At 39.5% G+C, this 23,777-nt stretch overlaps 1 protein-coding gene across 8 annotated transcripts in view; it reads left to right on the top strand.

Annotated features, from left to right (window-relative positions):
- Positions 1-23,777, top strand: part of EBF1 (EBF transcription factor 1) — a 262,099-nt gene that overhangs the window by 217,754 nt on the left and 20,568 nt on the right. For all 8 annotated transcript variants that reach the window (XM_079319450.1, XM_079319449.1, XM_079319447.1 and 5 more), the window contains exon 11: positions 16,311-16,399. In XM_079319450.1, coding sequence (XP_079175576.1) covers positions 16,311-16,399 — 89 coding nt within the window. The remainder of the gene's footprint in view (positions 1-16,310; positions 16,400-23,777) is intronic.

The raw sequence follows: 23,777 nt of genomic DNA, 5'->3' as shown, positions 1-23,777 counted from the left end.
ACTTGATTGTTTGGCATAAATAATTTAGCAGTGAGAATTTTATAATGAGCTCAGACAAGATTTACCTATGCGAAAAAAACGAGAAATAATTAAGGAGAAATTGTGTGAGATTAAACAAAACCCCAAAAACCCAGTGAAGTCCTGTAAGAGGGCAACATTTCAGCACTTGTGAAGGCAAAGGTGTATCCTGCTTTCTATGTGTGCAAGCTTACTGCATCCCATGATCATTATCTAGAAATAGGAGCCAGGCCAGATGATCGAGTTCTGAACACATCAGGCCTCCTGCAAATTTCAGCCAACATTGATCTGCAGGATTTGCTCTGGATCCTCAGTGTTGTTGGGCTCACAAGGTTTGTCCTTTTTTCCCCCCTTTAATCCACACAGTGAGGGGGGCAGAGTGAAGCAGACACTTCTGCTCAAGGGAGAAAAAAAATGAAAGGAAGAAAATAACCTATGGCTGATGCAGAGGCCAAAGGAAATTGCTTTCTGTGAGCTGCAGGGTGGGTTGAGCTGCTGGCCATGGTGTCCCAGAGCTGTCCCTCCATCCCTGGGTGCTCTCCCTGTGGCCACAGCCCTGCAGGTCTCACATCCTCTGCACACTCACAGCTCTGCTGGCTCAGGAAGCAGAAAACCTGCAATTGTTTTTGTAACCTAAATAGCATCTCCAGTTTAGAAACCCCGGGGGAAAAATCCATGTCAGGCTGAGCTGGTAGGGTGATAAATGATAATAAATGATTGAGGGGTGTGGGGACACGTGGGGTGAAGAAAACCCTCTTCTCTTGCCCCCTTTGCATCTGGGACATGCTGGTATCTCTGCAAGGAGGTAGGACCAGGCATTTCCATTCACTGGAAGAATTATTTTCCTGTGAGTTGAGGTGTTGGTACTGTAACATCTTTTTGGGGTTTTTCTGCCTTTGGTGATTCCAGTCATAGGACAGACAAAATGTGTGTTAGGTCTAACTCAGGAAGGAACCATGGCATGGGGTGTCAGCAGAGCAGTTCAGCTGTTTCATCAGTACATGTGTGGGTTTTCAGAAAACAGTTTGAGGTTTACAGTAAAAAGAAAAAAAATTCCTAGGGATTTGCGTAATAAAGTCTAAAGCTGCATGAAATTCATCACAGATATTTTCTCAAATTTCTGCAGTAATTCCCTAATAACTTTTGTCCCTTTAGATTTTGCAAATTTGATAATTTGAATTTTTATGGAAGATTGGTTTTTTTCCCCTGAAGTGCTACTTACAGTGCCAGATTTTTTTTTCTTAGGGAAATTGATTTTTTCACATACACTTTGATAATGAAAATTTATTTTGCACTAAAATTCTTTTGTTTATTTCCTACTTTTTTTTTTTTTTCAATAAGCTCTGAGTATTTTTAAACATTTTAAAGAAAACTGATAAAGGCTTTGTGTTTACATACACTACTACATAATTTTCACTCTATTTTTTATTTAAAAAGGTGTGAATCAATTTGTATGCTTTAAGATTCAAGTGCATCCTTACATAGCATCAGCCAAACAACTTGGAAGTCAAGGAAACTCTTTAGGTTACTTAAGTACTCAATTAAATTAGGACTCTAGTTGTTGACCTCTACACATTTTCACAGGATTATTCTGGTTCACAATACCTACAGTCTTTGCAGTAGGTTTTGACTGCCTGCCACAAGCTTTTAGTGGATTTTCCATCTCGTATTTTAATCTTTACCACCCCATTTCAGAGCTGTGCTGGCCAATGGGTTTGGTTTGACTGGGGTCACCTCACTGTTCATCCTGAATTAAAATTTCCCCATTTCTCTGCAGCAGCCCTGGCAGGATCCTCTATTAATTTGCTTGGTGCTGCCCTTACCTACTCCTTCTTCCACCTCAAAAACCTCTCTTGGATCATTGCTGCTGAAGGAAATCTGGGTCACCTTGAGTGTGATTTAAGATCCTGATGTGTGTTCTGTAGTTGTAGGTGTGGGTAAAGCCACACACTGATTTGAGCCCCATGGGCAAAATCAATATTATCTCTGTCTCCTCTTGGCTTTCACTTCTGCTCTTGTTTTGGTAGTTCCATGTAAGTATTTATCCAGGGTTTTTTAACATGGCCTGGGCAGGGCTGCTTTGCACAGCCCTGGTGCTGCTGGAACAGGATTATTTGTACACAGCCTTTGCTTATTAGAGGCTTTCCTGTGACACGTGTCTGCAGCCTGGGTTCTTCTAAGCTCCAGTCTGCTGAAACAGAGGGGAGAAAGGCTAGAGCAGGTATTACCCTGTTAAATTGCTCAGAGCTTGTTTAGGTAAAGAATTACTCCTTGCTTTTCTTAGTACATTGTACAGCTGCTTTTTTTTTTTTTTTTTTTTGCTGTCATCTTTTTTGCATTTTGTACTTTGTTATTCTGATGATGCTGAAAGACAAAGACCCAAACTCCTCTCCCTAATTCACTCCAAAGAACGTACCATCTCTTTCTATTTTCTTGTTAAAACCCAATTGTGTGCAATTTGTAGGAAATTGAAACCACATTTTTCACTTAACTTTCCAAAATTAAAATTTATGGGGGAAAAAGAAGCAATAAAGCAGTTACAATCTGGTCATCTATTATTATCTCTGTGGTTGGAGTAGTTCCACATTTGAAGAAAGTGACACCAAAAGTTTATCAAGCTTGTGTGTATCAGTAATTTCACTTCTCTTATTATTTCCAACCACAAGAACTGCTGTAGTGAGTATTATGCACTTGGAAATTATCTTGGTGAAAAAGAACTTGGGTGATCTATAAAAACAAAGCTTTTCTTCTAACTGAGAAACAGAGCAATATTAATTGTCCTTACTCATTCGTTTTAGAATATTGATGTTAAAATAAATTTAACAAATTGTGCTCCTTAAGATGATTTACCAGAGCGTGTTGTGAAAGAAGCTGAGTTTTCCTCTAGATCTATTTCTATGTATGTGTTTCCCATTATTCTTCTGCTTTTGCTTTTGCATTTTCCCTCTACTCTGAGAACAATGGGGATGACAGTCCAACGCCAGGAATCTCCACTGCTCCAGCTCTAGAATGTTAGTGGCACTTGCTTTAGTTTTCTCATTTTGCCTTTTTTGTCTCTGAATTAAAATAAAGCCAAATGATGGATGCCCATTACAATCAATTGTTTCAGACAAGCCACCAAAAGTATTGTAGGATTCATTTACATTTAATCAAATTACACTTTATTTGCAATTCAGGGAAATGAGAACTCTGCAGTAAATCAAATATTTCCTCTCCAAGGGCCCCATTCAGCAGAAAATATCCACAATCTTCCAAGCTGGTGCCTCAATGTATGTAGCAAATCTTCCAGTGGGAGGAGAGCTTGTGCCAACAAACCATCTATTGCAGCCTCTTTTCAACATTTTTAGGGTTGTGGATACCTAAATATTTTCCAGTACAAATGCAGACCTTTGAACAATGAATTGTGCAGTGGCTTTAAACCAGCTGACAACAGACTTGCACCTCTCTTGGCTCCCTTTCCAGGAGTTTTGCACACCACAGGCTGGAAAATATACTGCTTTTCCTCTATGCTACCTGTTATGAAATGGGAAATTAATGGCAGTCACTGAATGTCATTTTTGGGGATGATCTTACGTGTCTCCAAAAGCTTTCAGGATGACTGGGAATAAATTAAGAATACAAATACATTAAAAAAAAAAAAAAACTTAAAATAGAATAAATTCTACTTGAAGGCAGTAGTACAGGGATGGGCAGATACTAATTTTTACTCATTAGTGCCTTTTGAAGTTGCAAAGCTTTTTGTGCTTTGAAGGGGAGGTTATCATTGACTGACATCTCCTTTCCTCTGCAGTTTACTACTGAAAAACTCTGCCCAACAGGCAACTCTCCTACCCTTGCTCAGCACAGCACAGTGAAAGCAATTTTGAAATTCATCCTTTGTGCTTATTTATGGATTTAGTTCACTAAAACTTGACTGATTGAAAGATCTTCATGTCTCCTGATGCCTCAGACAGTTCAAACTGCAGGTCCAAGCACTGGAGAGCAGCAGCTTTTCTTCCAGTGGCAGAAAAATTTCTTTTGAGTCTCAGCCTTCCTTTGTAATTTTGTCCTTGTTACTTAAAGTCAGAATTTTAATTGCATTTAGAGTCCTGGAAGTTCGTTTAGGTGCCTGCTGGGATTTTTAAATAGGCATAGGTACCTAAATTTTATGGCTTTTTGGCTGTTTGTCCCCCAGCTCTGAAACTGAGAAATAATTCAGGGCTGCTATAAATTACAAGGAATGTATGATGCCAAATAATGTGGAAAGAACTCTTACACTGAGGCAAAAAAACACTGTATAGGTTCACAACAGAGGGTGACTTCATTCTTGCTGGTGGAAATACATTTTCTTTGCTGGGGAAATAGTCTGAAACTTAAGGTCTCCACAGCCATAATCTGATTAAAATACAGAGCTGAAAAAAATTCTGACCAAATCATGTAATGTGTTCTTTAATCCATTGAGATTTGAAAGCCTAAGAAATAATAAATAATGATTTGCATGCTTAGTAGTTGAATGTCATAAAAGTCAAGCCTGAGTACTTTTTCAAGAGTACTTGAAACTAAATTCTGCCATCTGACACTTACACCAGAGTTCAGTGGGTCAGTTTAGCTGATGGTGAATGCTGCCTATGGAATGAGATTTCACATATAAGAAGTTTAAAACAGAGTTGCATTAGTGCCACCTCTCCCTTTCCAATTATTTAATTTCAGAATATTTGAATGTTAGGAAAAATAATTTTTTCTACTTTTGTTTTAGGTGCCCAGGAGATGGTGTATTTAGTTTCCTTTTATTTGTGTTTCAGTATTTCATGTTTGACTTTATACTTGTGATAAACTACTGAAATAGTTTTTGAAGGGGACTCTGTTATGTTGCTGGTGTGGAGGGAGCTGCAGAAGGAAAGGGAACAAAAGGAAATGACAGAACAGGCAAATCCCATGGGAATTTTTTGCTTTTCTTTTGCTCATTCACTTTTGTTTTGTGCAACAAGCAAAGTTTGGAAGAAAAAGGTGACATTGCATTTCCCTTTGCTGTTTAGAGAAAGCGTCAACCAGTTTGCATTTCCTAGATTTAAATATCATTGCTGAGTCTCCCCCAGCTGTGGCTTGGGTGAGTGAAGATCCTTCTGCTCCAGCAGGATGCACAGAACCTTGTCAGTGTCCATTTGTTACTCAATCAGCTTAAAATTAGGTTTCTTTTTAATTACTGCTTTTTGAGTGTGTATCATGCTCAGATAGGGAAGAGACCACACAGAATGCAGAAATCAAAGTCAGCACATTGGGAAAACCCCACTGGTGGGAATCTCCTCTCTTGAGAGACCTCCAAGGTGTGGTGAGCCCCTGGCTGTGCCCAGGCTCTGCAGGGATGGACACAGCTGCCCATGGGCATCCTTGGGCTGTCCAGCATCAACACAGGGCAAAACCAAAGGGATTTTTTCTGAAGCCCAAGATATTGGATATTTTTGCAGTCCCATCCCTTTCCCTGTGTGCTCTTTGGTGAGGGAAGGTGTCCTGACACAGAGGATGGGCTTGGCATGCCCAGGGGTCAAATGAAGAGGGAAATGCATCCCTGGAGCTGGGATTCACTGCCCAGCAGAGCAGGAGCTGAGACACCCCAGGGCACTTGGGATGGAGCTGGTTTGGAGCAGGAGCATCAGTGCATCCTCTGGGCACACTCATTAACACTGGCAGCCAGGAGCTTAATCCTTCCCACACCCTGAGTTTGTCTGTTCAAGCTCACTCTTGCATAGTGCTGATGGACCCAGAAGTGTATTTACATCATTGCTTACTGCCTGGAAAGCTGCAAATCAGTTCCTGATAAATATGCCACTTCCAGCAAGATTAGTGCTAAATTCCTCCTTTTAGAGCAGCAATTTGCAAATTGCTAAATTAGATTTTAACATTTGAACACTCTTTTTTCATGTCACACTTGCAGCATCTTTGTTTTTATCACCTGATGATACTGTTTGTGTCAGTATTGAACTTTGAGGCATATTAATACAGTACACATAGATTTTGGTGGCAATTTTGTATGACAACAGTTCTTATGAAAGCTACTAGAAAAAAAAAAGTGGTGCAGAATAATGTAATCCATTACAGGGGGTTTGCTTTTGTTTTGAATTGGATGGAAAGCAGGTATTTGTTTTATACAATGAAAATAGCAATACTGTGCTACTTGGAAGGTATTTTATTGATAACTTCAGAACTGAGATCTGAATTTTTCTACAGGCTGCCAATAATATATAGAAAATTAGGAAATAAGTACAAGTGCATAATTATAAAATTATGTTTATAATCTGGTTATTCATCATAACTTTACATCTTTAATTCTATTTACTGATTATTTCACAGTCTTTAATCTGTGCATTCCACCTCTGTGTTAATTAGGGAAATTTTAATATTTTCTGTTTAGGAAAAAATAATCCAATTCAAGCACAGGGATGTGGTTACTGCTCTGGGGTGCCATCAACCAGCTCAGATGTTCACTGTGTATCCCAGACTCTGCAGTGACCACTGAAGAACCTGCTGCAAATGAAATATTGGGAGAGTTTCATAACAGGACAGTGAGTTTCAGGCTGGTTCCTCACTTCCTTGCCCTTTACAGCTTCTTTTTGTGATATCAACTTTGTAGGCAAATGGTTGCACCTCAGATATTTTAATTTCCATTATCACTTTTACTGGTTTACCGAGTATATCCTAGAAGGTAAATTGTGAGGGTGGAAGAAGGGCAAGATGAGAAGGGAGGGATATAAGCAATTATTTTTGCTTCCTGTTCCCTTCTGCCTGTGAGGCAGCTCGCAGAGCAGTGATCTCTCTGCAGGTGTGTTTGGGGGCAGAGCTGCAGGATTTGCTGATCCCTCTGCAATTGACTGGCAAGGTGATCTAATGCTGATAATTAGCCAAAGCCAGTTCAGCCCCAGAGCCCTCATTTTGTCAGGAGCACCAGCCCTTGACGGTGTTTGCTCATCTCCTGCATCCCATCCCCTCCTTTGCTGAGCCCCAGGCAGGGAGGGCCTGGCAGAGCTGCCCATGGGGCACTAATGGTTTGTGGTGTGAAGATGTTTAACTGAGCTGTGCATTCCATTAAGATGAGTTTCTCAGTTAACAGGCACCCTGGGAAGAAACGAGTTACTTTCATTCCTGGGATTATGAGCACTTAATGGAGAAGACATATCAGAATTCTGCCTGTGCTGCATGAGATAACTCTAAAATGCAGCATGGATTTTCAACTTACTCCTCTAGCAAAAATAAACCAAAAAAACCCCAAAACAAACCAACAAAAAACCTTGCCAGGTGAGAAGGAGAAATCAATGCTCATGTGAATTCTCTTGCAGTCAGGCTCAGCGAGCTAAATGTGAGGTAGCATTGCATGCAAAGTTGGATTTTACTTTATGTTTTCTTAAGTTCTGTCCCTTTGCTTGTGACTTGCCTATTTAAAATTATAATTTAAAATGTAACTTAAATAATATTTATTATACTTTTTTCTGTAAGACTTGCAAAATGTGAGTGGAATATCCTAAAGGTGGATGATTCTGAATAGAGCTGGAGCTTGGCTATCTGATTTGTATATGCAGTAGACTAACTAAACTTCAGCCAGTGTCAGTGTAGTTTCAAAAAATTTGCCAGAATGGTTCTGCTTAAACTGGTTCAGGATCTTGGACAAAGTGAATCTAGGATGAATTCGTGCTGGAGTAATGAGCACATGCAGGAGAAGCAAGGAAAACATAAATATTTGACCCCAGTTTTACATTGACATTGCTGAGAAATGGGGAAGAGGTTTGTGGGGATGCTGCTTTGGTTTTGGGACTTCTTTTTGTATTGCATCTTCCATGAAGAATAGGTGCTATCTTTTCTTGGGTACAATCAGTGCAGTAAAAAATAAATTGGAAATTTTCTTTGCCTCTTCTGATAGGAAAAAATGAGGATATTTTACTTCCAGTCCTGTATTTGTCAGGATCACTGGATCACTGCAATCACTTCAGAGGGAGGAGGGAAATTAATTAGAATTATTCTTCTAAGCCTACTGTACCTTGGTCTTTGGTAGATGGTTCATGCCATATTACTCCTTGCTTGTTTACTGACCTCCTCAGTGACTCACCTTGGTTAATGAATTAGTTTCAGTTAAATTACTTTCACATTTGGATTTTTTTTTTTTTACCAGCACTCAGTGCTCCATTTGATTAAATTAAATCAAGCATGTAGTCAATCACCTTTCTGCCAAAAAAAAAAAAAGACAAAAAAATAAGAAAAAGTAATTGCTGTGGTTTTCCATAATTTATAAGTTATCTAGGACAGGAATTGAGGGGGTGTTAGTTTGGTCCTGGGGTAGGGCTGGTTGGTGCATGTGAGGTAAAAGCAAAGCTGCATCTTTGAACAAGCTTTGATAAGGTTTTTTTAAGTACTGAGCCTAACTCTTAGATCTCCCCTGCTGTAAGCCATAAGTTGCTTGTAGGCTTGTTCTAGAGAGTAATAAGTATTGTTGTTTAGCAATTGTGTTGTTGAAATTCAGCTCCACTATGTCTGACAGTATTTATCTAAAATACTTTCCCTGGTGCATGCTCAAGTTCCAGTAAACCGTGTCTTATTGTGCGACCTTTTCATTTTCCAGTGAAAAGGGATCAGCTCGTCAGATAAAAGCTACAAGCTGAAGTACAGGAAAAATGCGTGCTCAGAAAATCCGAGCATGATTGAAAACAAGATGTGTTAAATCAATGCAGTTTATCGCCTGCCTATTCCTGGCAATTGCTGCTCTAAGCTCATTCTGAGCACACCCTGGATGATAAAAGTATAGTGTCACAGTGCTCACTGGGGTGTGAGGCCAGGGAAACATGTTTATCACACAGGCTGGGATGATTTTATATATATATATATTTTTTTTACCCTTGATAACATTTATTGTCAAAATTTTTGCAGAAAAGAAACCCCAAACCCTGAGCAATTATGGGAGCAGGTGATGCATCTGCTGCTGAAATCAGAGATTACTGAAAGCTCTCAAATTATACATTTCTATTTAAATGTTACAAACTAGAAAACAACAAACTCAACTGTTTCAATGTTAAAAAATTTGCTGGATCATCCAGGGTGTAGCCAAAAGGCTCCTTTGATTTTTGGGTGAGTAGCTTTACTGCAATTTCACGTAGACAAGTCAAAGCTCATATTTAGAAACAAAGGTGTGTGGAAACTATTGTTTTCTCAAGGGATTTAAAATTAGTTATAGAGAGGGATTAAAGACCTAAATTAAACCTCACAGCAGGTCAGCCCCTTCCAAGAGCACCACACCTATAATAATATTCATTACAGCTAGGCATAATTCATCTCATTTTTATTATCAGCCCCACTTGTATTTCCCTGTGAATCTCACTTTCAGAGATTTTGGATGTGAAGCTGGTGTTTTTCCAGTTTTCTCTCTTGAAGTTTCTTTTTTGCTCTGACCATAGTGTACTTACATGTCAGAAGTCTACAATTCTGAAAAACAGCCAAATTTAGGCTAAGAAGCTTCTGATAGGAATTCACACAGGACACTGAGTTTTTAATTTATGCATCCCCTGGTAATAATTATATTTTTTAATAATCTGAAGAGATGATGAGAAATAACAAGTTTAAAAGTGAGAGAGGTAATATTCAAAAGGAAATATTTCTGCATACAAACAAGTTTCAACAATGGTTTTCAATACTGTCTACCCCAAAGGAGTTTGTGAAGGGTGAAAAAAGAAAAAAAACTTCCTGTATGTTACCCAGAATTATCCCTAGGGCAATTTTAAAGGTGTCTGCACCTACACTGTGGAATTTGAGAAGTGCATGCAAAGGAAAAAATGTTGAAAATATGCAGAATACAGAATGAAAGAAAAGGTTACATGAGGTGACAGTTCAGCATCTCCCACACTCTGGTACAGCTCTCATCTGTTTCTGAGCCAACAGTTTAAAAATATATGCAGTGTCTTTATTTTTAAAATGTTTAAAAGTAGGTCTAAATATAGATCTTATAGATAACTAACCTTACACACCCATTATCTTAAATATTGGCTTGGATGCATTTCTGTGCTTGTGTTCATGTGTGCACATATATTTATTTAATTAAATGTTAGGACAAGCCATAGAGAACCAGCCCTTTTTCAGTGAATTTTTTGCTGCATGCTCACATGCACCTCCAGAATGTGTCTGAAAAACTGGAAAATATTCACATGAAAATGCTGTTTATTCCTTTTTATAATGACTGCCAAAGTTGCATCAATTAACCTGGATGGCCAGACGAAGTAACCAACACACAATAATTTCCTTCTGGCCCTCTGTGTGCACATCCCCAGTGAATTCCACCAGCCTGTTGTGAAATTGGGATGTTTAAATTCCAGTGCCTGAATCTGGGTTCTGTTTCAGACTCCCTTAAGGCCAAATCTTCCCCATTAGACAAGAGGTCAGCACAGCCAGAGGAAGAAGAAACTGTGAAGCTCATAAATTGTTTGACTTTCTTTTCCCCCAAGCCAGACTGCAGGTTGCTGTGAGTGAACTTTCAGAGCTGGTGTGTTTGGAGAAACAAACACATAATTCCTGCTAGACAGATCTCATCATTGCATTCTGTATCTTCCATAAAAATATGGGGCTCAAGATTTGCATTCCTTGCATCCCCAGCAACTGGTTGCAGTGAGCTGGCTGAGAAGGGAATTGCTCCTCTGGTTCTAAGTTCCTGGAAAAAAAATTGTTTTCAGGAAGAAAATATCAGGCTGTCCATCATGTGTGTAAGGACACTGATGAACATGGTGGAACTGCCTCAAACACTATTGAATCTTTAGTTCAAGTAGAGAGCAGGCACTGGGGAGCTCAGGAGAGCTCTGTGTCAAGTTCACCATCAGCTCTGCATTTTCCTCTTTGCTTGGCACAAGCATGTGGTGTCTGTTGGGGCATTAAATGTAGGAATTACATTTCAGATATCCCTATTTCTAATTTTAAAATAATGACATGATGCCACAGTTTGATTTTAGACATGGAAATTCAATGCACAGGAGCATGTTTAAGTCCTGAGACGAGAAAAAAAGGAAATTCTGGGTTAACATTGGAAGGACCTTTCTAGCCCAAACCTTTCTGTTCAGGCTCTCACTGTCCCACCCACTTCCTTTTTCCACTGCTTGGGGAATAAACACCGCAGGGAAATTCAGTGGAAAGAAAACTTTAGAAAAAGCAAGACAAACTCACAACAACAACAACAACAACCAATAGCTCAAATGCTTGCATGTTTTCATTTAAGGAGCTTTAATTAGCAAAGGAAAAGTCTTTGCAGGAGATTTGCAGAACAGACTTTTTCTCATTTGGTGATGGGGTTTTGAAGTGTTTTTTTTTTCACTGTCTCTATAGAACAGGCAGAAAGAGGCCAGTGTGCGTAAGAGCTGTTGGGTTTGTGTCCAAATGTTGCTTTGTAACACCCTCCACTGGCCCTGCTGTACTGCAGGGCCTCAGGGAGGCATTTTAGTACCTGGAGTTTGACATTATTTTGGTCTGTCCTGTCCTGTTCCCATCTTCTGCACCAATGATTTATTTTGTCAGGGTCAGGGGCTTGCAGCAGAAAACTTTTGTGGCTGTAAGGTGTTAAGACACAAAACTTTGTGTCTCTTGGCTAAAGAGTCACCTTCCATTTATATTCTGACAAAGTTTCTCCCATTGGACAGGAAAAAAAATCTCCCAAAACAGTTGTGTAGACCCCAAAGTCCCACCTCTTTGACACTGCATTTCAGGACCTGTCACCAGCTCTCCAATTGTGTTGTAGAGCCAAATTTACAAAATAAATTTGTGAAGAGACAGAGGAAGAGTCTAAAGCATCTTCTTCCATTCCAATGTTCAGCCACTCCCTGGTGCACCACAGCAGCAAACACTGTGGGATATTTAATTCTCATGTGCAGCCTTTCCCTGAGTGTTTCACTTAGAACAATCAAGACCAGATTTCTCCTCTGAGATAGGGACTGTCAGACCTGTGGGCCTGAAGCATTTTCTTTTTTTTGTAGCCTCCAGCCTTTTTTTTTTTTTAGATTATTTGAGCCTTCAGAGTCCCTTCCCTCTCCTTGCAGTCTTTTCCACTGGAAAAGCAGATGGGAAGTTCATAGGTCTAAGTGCTGCTTTCTCATTGGTTTTGGGTCAAATAGAATGAAAAAGAAACAAGGACTGGAAAATAAAAGGAGTAAATGAAACCATGAATGCATGGGAAACAAATTAACTGGATATGTTTTACATTCTGAAATATTTCCATAATGCTTCTATGTAGTGTGTGTTTATTTTTCTTTGAATAATAATGTTAAAATGTGTCTAATTCAATTACTCTCTGCATTTGCTGAATGAGTTTTCCTTGGTGAAGGGCTCTCCTACACTACCCCAAGCTACAAATTCCATATGATATTTGAACAGGTCCTTTTAATTGCTGATATTAAGTGTCGATCATTCTGCTGTGAGTTGGCAGCATGGCCAGAGAAACAAATTCCTCTCTCAGATACATCAGACAGTCATTCAATTAACAACCAAAGCTCTATTGACACAGTAGGAATTCATTATGTGAAATATTAAAAAAAGCCCTCCACTGACTAGTTTTCTTTAAAAAAAAAAAAAGACTTTTAAAAATGGTGGATTATCTGCATGTGGTTATTAAAATTATTTGTGCAGAATTTGAAATTATGGTTATGATGGAAACATTTTTTCTCAGAGGCATAAGCAGCATTTTTGTTGAAAAATAAGTTGGACTTTGAAAAGATGACTATAATGTATACATCCCTATTTCCACAGACATTGTGCATTTTCTTGATTAAGAGCCTTAGATTTTATGAGTTATGGCTTTAGACTTGCTGCATAAAGAGCTTCATGGCTTATTCTGTTAGAGTCTAATTTGAAAGAAAGTTCTTCCTCAAGGGTTTAAGAAGTAATTCATAAAATGGTAAGAATAATAAATATTGTGCCTTAACTCATACACTAGGATAGATAGACAGATTTTGTACACCTGGGTGTAATTTTAGTTAATTCACACAAGAGACAGGCTAAAAGTTTATTGTTTGGAAGGAGAAAAATGGCTTAAATCTTGTATTTGCAAAAATGATTATATTAGCTTAAATGAAAATGCTACTCTATTAATGGCTTCAATAAGCTTTGCATTTGGAAAAGTATTTTAATAAAAAGTTACCTGAAGTTTACTGCAACTTAAAATATGTAAGTGAGGGAAAAGTACTTACCTTGATTTATATGTCTTTTGGAGGTGTAATTATTGGCTTTTTACTCACCTATGTAAAACAATGTACTTTTGTAAATGGATTTCTGGCCACTTTACTCCTTTTTTTTTTTTTTTTCCCACATAAAAAATAAGCACTGTCAATCAAAGAATTTTAAGGTTTATTTCCTCTTTAGAAATGATTGATAGCCTTTTAGATTTACAAGTTGACAAGTTAAAGGGTTCTATTGGTATAATTATGTACTAAATTCACAGTCTTTCAATTTAAATGTCCTTTTAAAACCACAAGATTATCATACCTGTATTTTGAAAAGTGGGCCAGTCAGTTTGGGTTGGTATACAAATTGCTTCCATTAGCCTTGGGACCTATTTGAATTTAGCACAGTTTTTTAAAGTTAGTAGTACTTTCAATGGTACTTTTAAAATATAAGGTAATGGGAATGCATTTTAAGTACCATATGTGTTAGCTTGTTTTTAATGTAGGGATGTCAAGAACACAAATAGAGAGTTTGTATTTCTGATTGATTCTTTTTTCCCAATCATGGAAAGAAAACTGTTATTTGAATTAAAGGGCTGGGAAATGCCTTGTTGTGGATGGACTTCATCAGCAGAGACCAGTCACATGTGCTGGGACAGAGGAAAACCTTGCAGGGAGGTGGAGTCTGACCTTGTAGCAGCTCTTCTGCAATGCTTGGAGAGGAGAATATTCCCTTTTCTTTGGAGTTTTTCCACCTTCTGACACACAACTTGTCTGGTTTAATGCTGGGGATGGGGTTAAATATGTGAACAGATCCCTTGCATTGAGAGATGATTAATTACATTTGGGTTATAAATGAATAAGCAATGGAGGACTGAAATTGTCCAAGCTGTAGTCAGATGTCCAGACAGCTAAAGATTTTTTTTAAATTTTTTTTTTTATTTTATCTCATATTGAAAGGCTGAAGGGCTATAGACTAATGAGTGATATTTAACAATAGCCAATCCTGCAGGTTGCTGTGTGCAGCCTCTCCCCACCACTAAAGTAAAGCTGAAGCTGTTTGAGGCAGAAAGTTTTCACTATCTCTCACAGTATGCTTGATGCCTTGTGAGATTGGACCATAAAATTAACTTTTTTTTTTTTTTTTTGCCATTTAGTTCAGAAAATACTCAGAGGAAATACTCTGTGGATTTCAAATGTGTTGAACGTGTAGGAAGATACGAGAAAATGACTTAACTCTGGGGGGATTTCAGAACTGGCCTCCATTTATAATATTGCAGAATTTAGTAACTACTTTCCCAAAGGATCTAAAGGGAAAATGGCCATAAACTAGACTGAATTAGAGGAGAAACACATTTGACAGAATCACGCTAAAATCTTGGAACATATTTGCAAAAGAAATGTAAATTTGGACTGTAGGGTTTTGGTTTTTTGTTAATCTTCTCAGAGAGTAGCTATTTTTCATAATAAATGTAAATAGCACTAAATTAATTTATTTGTAAAAGGTTTAAACTAAGCAGCCTTGTAAATCTGGATCCCTCAACATCACCTTCTTCTGCCTCAGGTAGCAGCAACATTGCTGGATTTTCCTGTGGAGATGGGATGTGCCAAAGGTCCAGGAGAGATAAAAATTTGACCCTTTGCTTGCCAGCTGGATAATCTGCTGCAGAAACATAATTTGAAAATAATTTAAAGGGATTGTTTTATATGCTTGTTATGGAATGATTAATTATAAACAAGCCAGGGATTTGATATTGCTTTTGTGATAACATGAAGATTTTTAGGAGTATGGAAAAATGGTCTCCTCACTTAAAACATGGAAATATGGACAGGTTATGCCATGTTGAGGTTAGGAGATGGAGTTTAATGCTAAATCTTTTTGGAGTGTTCAAATATCGTTGTTCTAGCCACATAATGAAGTTCATAATAAGATCTTCATAAAGGTATATGATTTATTAATAAATTAGTAAGACTTTGTGTGAGAAATAATATGTTTTGGTATTAATAAGCTGAGAAAAGAGAAGAAAAACTTTTAAGTGACTCAAAAATGAAAAATTATAGGTTGTTTTTTTTTCCTCCACAAAAAAGGCTGAAAACATAAAAACCCACATTAATTTTTTTTTTTTCCATTTAACTAAAAAATTCAAACAAATTGCTGTGGAATATTCCCACATCTCTATTGGCTTGGGAGAGTCAAGATGTGCTGTTGTTTAGAGATGCTTGAGAATACTTGACTGTTCCAGTTCACCAAAGCACTTAGGAAATTCTAAGCACATGTTGAAGTCTCACTAACATCTGAGTTTTAAAGTGATCATATGACTGGAAATATAGCTAGAAGGTCATTCAGTGCAGTCCCCTGTAATTATAGGCAATCATATAAAAAACATAATATGCTCGAATTTGCTTTGCTGAAAGCAAATGGGTTTAAGTATGTGCTTACAGATAAGCATGTGCTTAAAGGCTTGACACAATCAGAGCTTCCATTAATGCAGACAGACCAGCATTTTCATGAAGATTAAAGTGTTCCACTTTCACCATTTCTCACCTCCATTTTATTGGACAAAGACTAGTCAGAGATGAACTAAAAACATTAATGTTGTTTTTTTATTTTTTAATTATTATGTCTCCTGGATCAGTTTAGTGCTGATTGAAGCCCAAGCTGCTGAAGTCAGTATCAATGAGTAAAAAATAAAACCTTTGCCAAGACAATTGCTCACAACAAAATTATTTGTGAACATTGCACATGGAGCATATTAAAAGTATAATGAAATTTGGAGCAAGAAAGGCACTGGAATAGTAACTACTTTTGTCTTCCAATCACCTTCTTCATAATGTGAAAAACCCAACATGAAACATGGGGTGTAAAGTACGTATCAAATCGATTTCATCCTGCCTTTCAGAGATAAAAATTGCTTCCTGTTTGGAAGATGTATGCAAAACTCTGAGATCTTCCAGCAGCTCTGCTGGAGGAGCTGAAGGTTTGGATTGAGATAAAAGGACCAACCTCAAGCAGAGTTTGGACCAAGACCAGGCAGGGCTGAGTTCAGGGGTTTTGCCGTGTCCTGCCGTGGTCTCGCGGTGCCTTTGCCCGTTGTCACCTGAGCCTGTTGTGTCACCTCACGCTGTTGTTTGTTGTTGTTTCAGCTCTCAACGAACCCACCATTGACTATGGTTTCCAAAGGTTACAGAAGGTTATCCCCAGGCACCCTGGTGACCCCGAACGCTTGCCAAAGGTCAGCACAACGTTTGTTGTTGTATTAAATGTGCTCAAGATGGTTGTTGGGTGGTTTTGTCTGGAAGTGCAAGGAACTGTAAATGTGATGGTCCTGGTTTGGTACCCAACCCAGATAAATTGAAACAGAGACCAAGAAAGCCCAAACAGCAGCTGGAGACTTAGGAGAATTCTGTTATCTTCTCAGTCACAGCAAACTCAAACAGTTCTTACCTTCCTGAAATCTTTCTCTGTGTTCTAAAAGACATAACAATGAACATCTTTTTCGATTACCATTTTGGGACCTGAGCAGTGTTTTCATAGAATAATGTTGCTTTTTGGTTTTGGTATCAGTAGCATTTTGCCAGCATAATTTTGAGAACTTCACTATTACTAAAATCAAGTTAATTGGATGTGACTCTATTGCTGCTGCATCATGTATTGGTTTAGTATAATAATGATTATATACTGTTTTATTTCGGGATTGCTGGTTTAATTAGAGCATTGTGTACTGAAGTGATATTTGTTCCCATAAAAATTAGTGAGCTTTTGTTGATTTTTGTCAAGTAAAAGCTGGGAGAAAGACAGCATTGTTCAGATAAGTTTCTTGTGCTGGGGAAACACTGGCATTGCAGTCAGATCTGGTTTTGGTACCTTGCTAGAGTTTGCAGTGATTTTTGTGGTATACTGGAGTAAGAGGTGGGGATTGAGGTGTTGCTTGTGTCCCCAGAAACTCTGAGCAGTACTGATGATCTGGAGTCACTGGCTGTGGCCAGCTGCCACCACATGTTTTATCTGCCCTTACTGAGTGAGCTGGGAAATCAGACACTCCCTGTGGAAAAGAAAATGTGAATTTGCCAACCTGAGACACAGACAAATGAAGTGTTCAGTTAAAGTACATCCAGTATGGCCTTTGTGACTGGGCAATACTTGTGACCTTTTTCTTGTAGCTCCCTGAGCTGTCCACAGGCTTTCATCAGGGATTGTTGTAGGCTTTGATTAGTTGCATTTCCAAAGTGTTTGAAAGGTGAGAAAAATTCCTGAACACAAGAACTTAATTTGCTTAATTCCTTGAAAGAAATAAAATTCAGTATGTGACTTTTTTTACAGCCTTGTTCTGTCTTTTATCTTTGCCTAGGAAGGCTGCAGGCTGTGGTTTTGGGGTCACTGATGTGTTGTCCTTCCCTCTTCCCTCCAGAGAAACATGCTGTCCTGGAGATTTACATTTACCATTGGCTCTGTTCACCCTCTCAAGCTGTCCCTTTCCCTAACATTTGGACAGATTTGCAGCAGGACACAGCTTTCATGGCTTGTCAAGTTTCACTCCAGAGGTGCAACCCTTTCCAAAGAAAGAGAGCATCCTTCTGTAGGGTTTTTTTTTTTTTTTTCATCTCTATCCTGCCTCTGCTGCCATATGTGCTTCTGGAGCAAAATAGTTTCTCAGACAAGAAGAAGCACCAGGCATTTGCAAGGCACAAAAGAAATGCTGCAAAATTTTTCTAAACTCAACATTCTAGCTGGCTGGTAGATGTCCATAGATTTTATTTAAATCAGGAAATTCAAGTAAAAAAAACCTGGGCAATTCCAAATTCAGTTTTATGGCCAGGGATTGTGGTGCATCCCCAACTTCCACAGGAATTGGGCTCCCTTTTGATTCCTAAGGCACCTGAGGTACTCAGGCTGGTACCACACATTCCTGCTGCCTATAATCAGGCAGAAGAAAGCTTCCCCTAGCTCCATATCCTGACTCTGAAATTTAGCAGGTATTTATGGATTAGGTATGAGAGTGAGGGTTAGCACTGAGTCATCTGTCCCCTCCAATTCCCTCTTGGCTTCATGTGTTTCTTTGGAGTACCTTTTAAACCAATTTTTCAAGTCTTTAAATCAAGAGAAATTGTGGTTGTGTGTGCAGAGGTAAGATGTGATGGCTTAAAACAAAATAGGTTACTTAAGGGTTGGACAAACTCAGTGAAGAAACTGGTAACACTGTGCAGGCTTAGAGAGAAACAGGATGAAGAGAAGACCTTTTTTTTTTTTTTTGTCTTTGGTTAATTCCTTCTGTGCAAGCTTGAAGGTTGGACCTCAAGTTCAAGTCTCATTATTATGCCACACACAGAGGCTGAATGCAGCAGGGGTTGGCACATGTTGACTTCTGTATTTGAGGCTCTGATGGTTCAATTCCCAGCATCACTTGCTGGCTCCAGGATCATCATCAAGGACGCCCTGAGCCTCTGTGCTGGTGAGCACTGCACAGTGCTCTTCCCCATGTCATTAAACCAGGAAGGGCTTTGGCACTATTCCACTGCAGACAATTCTCAGTGGCTACTTAGAGGAGTGTTGGAAGCCATATGGCTCCCACAGTGGAACCACGGGCAGAGAGGGCAAATGTTTGAGAGAAACAGCAGAGAGGGGAGCAGTGCTCAGAGCTCTCAAAATCCTTCCTTCCATTTCCCCCTTTGTCCTGACAGCACATCATCACTTTCTGTTCACAAAAAGCTTGTCCCTTTGCATTAAATAAAAAAAAAAAACAAAATCATATCTCTCTAATTGCTGCTAGGGTTCATGGGCATTATTCCATTGAAACATTACCGATGAATTAGAGATCTTCCCAGAGGTAGAAGTGGTTATCATTTTTGTGTTCATAAGGGCATGCTGCCCTTCCCATGGTCCATCAAGAGCATTCTGCTCTGTGACTTATCCCTGCAGACAAGGAGAACTGGTGAGGCCATCAAGTGTTAGCACATGCTCTGCCCTCCAGAGCTGAGGAGTTAACAGCATTTCTAAAACCACTGAGGCTGTTTGAGAAGTTTGATCTCCACAAGTTTAGAACCAGTATTTTCAGAAGTGCTTACTATTTATGCTCAGGATGAATTTTTTGAAATGTTCCAACTATCTGCTGGAAGTAGACAAAGAAAAAAAAAAACAAATTTCAAAAAATAATTTTTCCTTCCCAGTACTCCAACAGGCAAATTCCAGTAGAGAAACCCTCCCACGGTGAGGAGAATGGGAGCACCTGAAAATGAGGGTCTTTGGACTGCTAGATTGACAGCTGATGTGCTTAAAGTAGAAATGCAATATATAGTTTCTGGAGAAAGGGAGGGAGCTGATGTTGGCAGCTGAGCTGTGGAGCCAGAATCCTGTTCCCTCCTTGTCCAGAGCAGGTCAGGGAGGGCAGCCAGTGGAAGGAGAGGTGCATGTCTCCACAGACACCCCCACTCCCACAGGCACCAGGAGGAGAGACAGGAGATGGGATTAGCACCCAAAGCTTGGAGTGAGATCAAGTACGAGCAGTGTGCTGGGCAGTGCAATCTTTCCTTTCTAATACAGACAGGAGGCAGATCAGAGGAAACAAGAGATCTCTGGGGGTAAGAGGAAAGGAACACTGAGATGCTAAGGTTGAGAAGTGGTGTCATTGTCCTGCAGGAGCAGAGTGTGGAGAGCCTGTGTGGGGCTGGAACAGCCCTGCCCGTGTGTGTGCCCATTTCCATCTCGGGTGTTTGCACATGTGCACACACACGTGCTCGTGTTGTTGGTTCCTGTGCACACACACTGCCCTGGAGATCTCTGAAGGGCTCAGATCACAACAACATGTTGAGTCTATTAAGGTTCATTCATGTAACTACCCTGCAATCCTTAAAATAAATCCCTGGCAGACACGTTGCAATTCTGCAATTTTGTTAAAACTCCACAGCTAGAGCTGTAAAACAGCTTCAGCTGTGAGCTAGATTTGAAACACATCCATCCTAAATGATTTAATAACAACGATTCCTCTTTATATGCAATTTCCTAGATTTTATTTGCCATTTTCACCACTCCTACAACTCATCACTTGTATTTAGATTAAGCAGAAGATTGTTCACTCTGTGTTTGAGAAGCGAGTCATTGCATCAACCCCCTCTGTGATCTGACGTCCTCTCCCTCCCAGTCTGTTCCCTCAGTGCTCTCTAGGAGACCCCTTATCCCTCCTGAAAGGGACCTTTACTTCTGGTTTCTCTTCATGTAGATGAAAGTGGAGCTTCTCTCTAGTGCACAGGGGCCTCCCTGCTGAGCTGAGAGCACAGGTAACCAGAATCCTCTTTCCCTTCAGCTCCTTTCCTCTGGTCAGTCATTAAACCCCCCAAGACGTAGCCCACCTCCTCGTTTAGGACACTAATAGAAGGCATGTGGTTATTAGGAATCAGGCTGGCAAAAGCAGTTGTCTTTTTCCATATGAAATCCCACAGATCTGCCCTTTATCCATCGTGACATGGGTATTGTTTATATTGCAAATAAAGGTTGTCTCTGAACGTGGGTGGTTGGCCCAGGCTTGCTAGCAGAGGTTAAAATAGCAATGAAGACAATGCAGCTCGGGTTTGCTGCTTCAGACAGACCCAATGGAAATTCCAGAAAGGATTGCCATCTACTAACTCAACATATACTGTATTTTAACCTAGGTTAGTAATTTTCAGCTATGAAAACACCTTTTTTTTTTCTTTTCTTTCTCATCCAGCGTAATGAGAATCATTAGAATACTTTTATACTAAGTGTGGGTAGGAAGGAGGGAGTATATAAAGAGGAAATATTGGAGGTCATCTCTACAGCAAGAAGGTCATGGGATGTGCTTGGAGGGTTCTACTGTAAAATTGACAGAGTTAAGGTTGGTATTGAACCCTCAGCCACTGGGGTTTTGAAGTTTCCTAACAACTTGAGCACCTAGTTGGTTGAGGAGCTTGTTGAGGGGGTCTGATATTTTGTTTACCCTATAGAAAATATTCAATGAGAGAGCATCAAAGCTTCTGAGGTGGCGAGGTAGCTGTGCAAGTGCCACCCTTTTGGGGTGGTGGATGTCAGAGGGGTGTCTGGGAATATGCAGAGTCTGAAAGGAGAGAGCAGAGGGACAGAGGCACGGCTGGCTGAAGGGCAGAGCCAGCACACAGGGCTGGCAAGGAGCCCTTTCCTTTCTGAAGGTCAGCAGTGTGCACACACATTTCACTGAGCTTTCTTTATAACTGGGTCAGCATTTACTCAGCAAATGATTAGAGCAGATGGTGTAATTTAGAATCTATGACAAAACTTTTAATAGATCAGGGCTAACATGATGACAAGGAGCTCTGCGCCTTTCTCCACTCCCGCTCTGCTTTGCCTTGGGGGAAAAAACCATGCCTGGGACTGGATATTCTAGTCTGCACATTCCATCTGAGCCACTCCAACCACTTGTTTGAGCATCCTGTAGGAGGGATCCCCACATTTCTCTGTTCCTGTGTCCTCATCCTTGTTGGTTTTGAATACAACAATTAGCTGAGGGTGACAGGAGGACACCAAACAGGTAAACACAGTCCCTTCGAGGAGCAGCTTTTGAAGGAAAAAGCCACAGTTTGAAGAAAGTAACAAAGGCTGCATTTGTGTATTTTGCTCCATGGAGCTGAAAATATCTAGTAAATTGATCCCGTGGGAGTAATAAATACACATTACTTTATCTTGTACTTCATGTCCTATACCCCTGAGCCTTGATAGAACAACACCACTTAATAGACTTAAAAAAAGAGTAATTACAGTCATTGGTTGTGTGATATTTCAGCCCTTCCAGCCCTGCCTGACCTTCTAATTTAGCTCACCGTGTCTAACTAATGCATTTATATTCATCTTTTATGAAGCATGTGTAGTACAAAATTGACTTTGCAGCCTTTAGCAAGCTGTCTTACCAGGTTTGGGATCTGGTTAGTACAGCGTGCTGTATAGCATATGTACATTTACAGCAGAATTTTGCATGCATATGGTTCTGATCATCTATTACTTTTTATCCTTTTGGAAATAAAATCAAAAAATATTTTTTTCCATTTCATCCTCCCCTCCCCTTTTCTAAAGCTTTTATTCATTGCGGCATTATTTACAGCTAAACATGCAGGCAGGAAGATGCAAGCATTTTTAAAATGATTACCACTAATGTTTCTACTTGTCAGAAGTGCTTAAATTTTCCTGCACTTTGTCTAAAAACTTAGCACTTTTACCTTTTAAGAATTACAAATTTCTAAGATCTTACCAAGCTGATTTACAAACACAGCTGACAGTTTATGATGAATGATGTTGCAAAATGTGCAATATGTTTCTCTGTCATTTCTATGCATGTATATATTAAGAAGAAGGTTAAGAAGAGAGAGAACCCCCCTCTGAAGGAAACCCTTGAGTTAGAGAGCACACACACAAATCTCTCTCCTGTGTTTCCTCATAACTTCCCGCTCACTTCACTCATCCAGTGGAGCACAATTGTTCTCTGTGCATTTTCTCCCACCATATGGTATCCTCATTACCATACACTAAGGGTCCATATGGGGAACTTGTGAAGTGAACTGTATTCATTTTAACTGCCAGATGAGCAGCCTTTTGCTTTGCAAGCTTAGCTTAAGTCATCTGCTGTCTTTATGTTGTTATGGCAACACAGCACCAATAAAAAATTCTAATCTACTGTAAGTGTCTGGGATCACAGTATTTTAAATGCTCCCCATAACTGTCCTCCAAGTGAAGAGATTGTTCTCTGCGTGGGACAAAGGGTTATTGTCAACTCCAGCAGGTGGCAGTAAAGAAATTGTTTCTTTTTCTCTTTAACCTTTCTTAAAAATATGTATTTTTCTTTTCCCCCCATATCCACTCGTCTCAGAAAGTCTTAGAATTACACAACGTGGTCAGTCCTTTACATACCAAGAATCTCTGATGCTCAGGTAGGAATTGCAGGTGATACTTTCAAGTTACAGCTCAAATATTAGAGAGCAAAGAATGAAACTGTGGAGGCAGCTCATGCACTTTATTGCCTGAGATCAAGACTCAAGTACCTCTTCACTCTGATGCCTACATAGCTACACAGCTATGTTCAGTTTTGGAGCTGTTTTCTAGCTTCTAGCTACATTCCCAAACTCCTGGATCAAACACAGAGCTAATTAAGAATATCTTGTATTAATGGAAATAGGCAGCAGCATCCTTAAACATAAATCATCCTCACCTCCACAGGCCACATGATATGTTGCATCTCTGACTCCCTGTCTGCATCGAAAGTGAACGTTTGCAGTCTCAGTTCATCAGTTCACATTAGCCTCATGCTGAATATTTAAACACAGAACAATTTGAACACACCATGAAGAGAGACAGTGACTGCACTTTCACTTGGAACAGCAAGAGCTCATCTAATAATAATTTAGTAAATCAGCCATTTAGTGGCTCAGTTGTACACTGTATTGTGCCAAATAATATTCAGTTCAACTGTATGCTGGTGAAATGGAAATTCAGACTCCAGTCATGTGGCACTTTTTTTGCTCAATGGAGAGATGAAATGGAAAACCACCCTCCCAAAAGACTGTTTGAATGTAGTGATTTATCAAAAATATAGTAGAGTGACAATATAAAGAGGATTTGGTTGTATGGGGTACAAT

This window comes from Erithacus rubecula (genome assembly GCF_903797595.1).
Source record: "Erithacus rubecula genome assembly, chromosome: 16".
NCBI classification, from domain to species: Eukaryota; Metazoa; Chordata; class Aves; order Passeriformes; family Muscicapidae; genus Erithacus; species Erithacus rubecula.
This window is presented reverse-complemented; position numbering and strand designations above follow the sequence as displayed.